This window comes from Ichthyophthirius multifiliis, assembly GCF_000220395.1.
Source record: "Ichthyophthirius multifiliis unplaced genomic scaffold scaff_1120509250911, whole genome shotgun sequence".
Lineage (NCBI taxonomy): Eukaryota > Ciliophora > Oligohymenophorea > Hymenostomatida > Ichthyophthirius > Ichthyophthirius multifiliis.
This window is the reverse complement of record NW_004086382.1, coordinates 1,451-2,640: the sequence shown is the minus strand read 5'-3', so window position 1 is coordinate 2,640 and position 1,190 is coordinate 1,451. Positions and strand designations below refer to the sequence as shown.

Genomic DNA, 1,190 nt, shown 5'->3' with positions numbered 1-1,190 from the left:
ACTTAAATGCACATTTAATTGCATTTAGCTGTAGAGAGTATTTTCTATTATACAAAAATGTAAATTTACTTCAAATTAAAAAGAAATACTTAAATATATTTTTGAATTATCGTTAAAGAAACTATTTTTTTATAAGATATATTTATTATTTTTATAACAAATAGTTTTATATAGCTCTAACTTTAATATTAATTTTTATCAAAGTTAAAGTTAGAAATTATATCTTGGATAAAGTTATTAAATGTTTTTGTTATTAATTTTCTTACTTTTAAAAATAATTATTTTTAATAAAATCGATATATATGCTTTTATTTTAATTTTCTTTGTTTCTTTTATTTTTGAGGAATTAATTAATCATTTATTAAAAAGACATAATATGCGATTTTTTACTTCAGAAGGTTTTATACCAAAAGTTTTAGAAATTTAAGAGTATTTCTTCATCCTATTTTCCCATAAATATATTATTTTATAATATTTTAGATTTCAAAAGATGTTTTTTCCATAATTACTTTTTTTTTATTTTATTTTTTATTTTTATTTTTATTTTTATTTTTATTTTCCTTTTTTTTATTTTTTTTCCTTTTTTTGTTTTTTAAGACTTCTAAGAAATTATGTTTTGTATCTATTAAATATAATCATCTTTTTTATATTCTTAAATATTGATTTTTATATTATTTAAAGGAATAGTATACTCGTTATATATATATATATATTTTTTTTATATGAAATCATATTTTTTAAATTAATAACATAGAAATATATATATATTTTTTATAGATAGAAAATATATATATAAACAAAAAAAATAGTATAATAAAATTAACAATTTTTACTTAAACTCAAAAAATTAATATGATATAATAAGTAAAAATATTCAGATTTAAATAAAATTTACTTTATACACAAATTTACATCTAATTACATGATAATATTTAAAAGAATTATTAATTAATTCTGATTGCTAATATTTTTAAAATTACTAAAGAAAAAATAACATAAGTTTATATCGAGCATTCTTTTCATAAAACGGGAAAAAACTTCTTTAAATATTGGAAATTTTAGTCTAAAAAAATATCAAAAAACATATCGGGTTGAATGGTGATTCTTTTCCTAATAAAAAATGAATTTATTATCTTATAAAATTCTTAGAACTAAATGATGACTTAATAATTTATAAAAATAATTAACTT

The 1,190-nt window shown here is 14.8% G+C and overlaps 1 protein-coding gene across 1 annotated transcript, besides 5 other annotated features; it reads left to right on the top strand. All coding sequences in view use genetic code 6, as the record gives it.

Moving 5' to 3' along the window:
• Positions 1–430: 430 nt before the first annotated feature.
• On the top strand, positions 431–587 carry IMG5_111470 (hypothetical protein; the record flags this gene model as incomplete). The annotated part of the gene is made up of 1 exon (XM_004034808.1): positions 431–587. A coding segment is annotated over one exon (157 nt), but the record flags the coding sequence as incomplete, so codon positions are not given.
• Positions 510–575: a microsatellite.
• Positions 510–578: a microsatellite.
• Positions 510–585: a microsatellite.
• Positions 510–594: a microsatellite.
• Positions 595–700: 106 nt separating this feature from the next.
• Positions 701–739: a microsatellite.
• Positions 740–1,190: the final 451 nt, after the last annotated feature.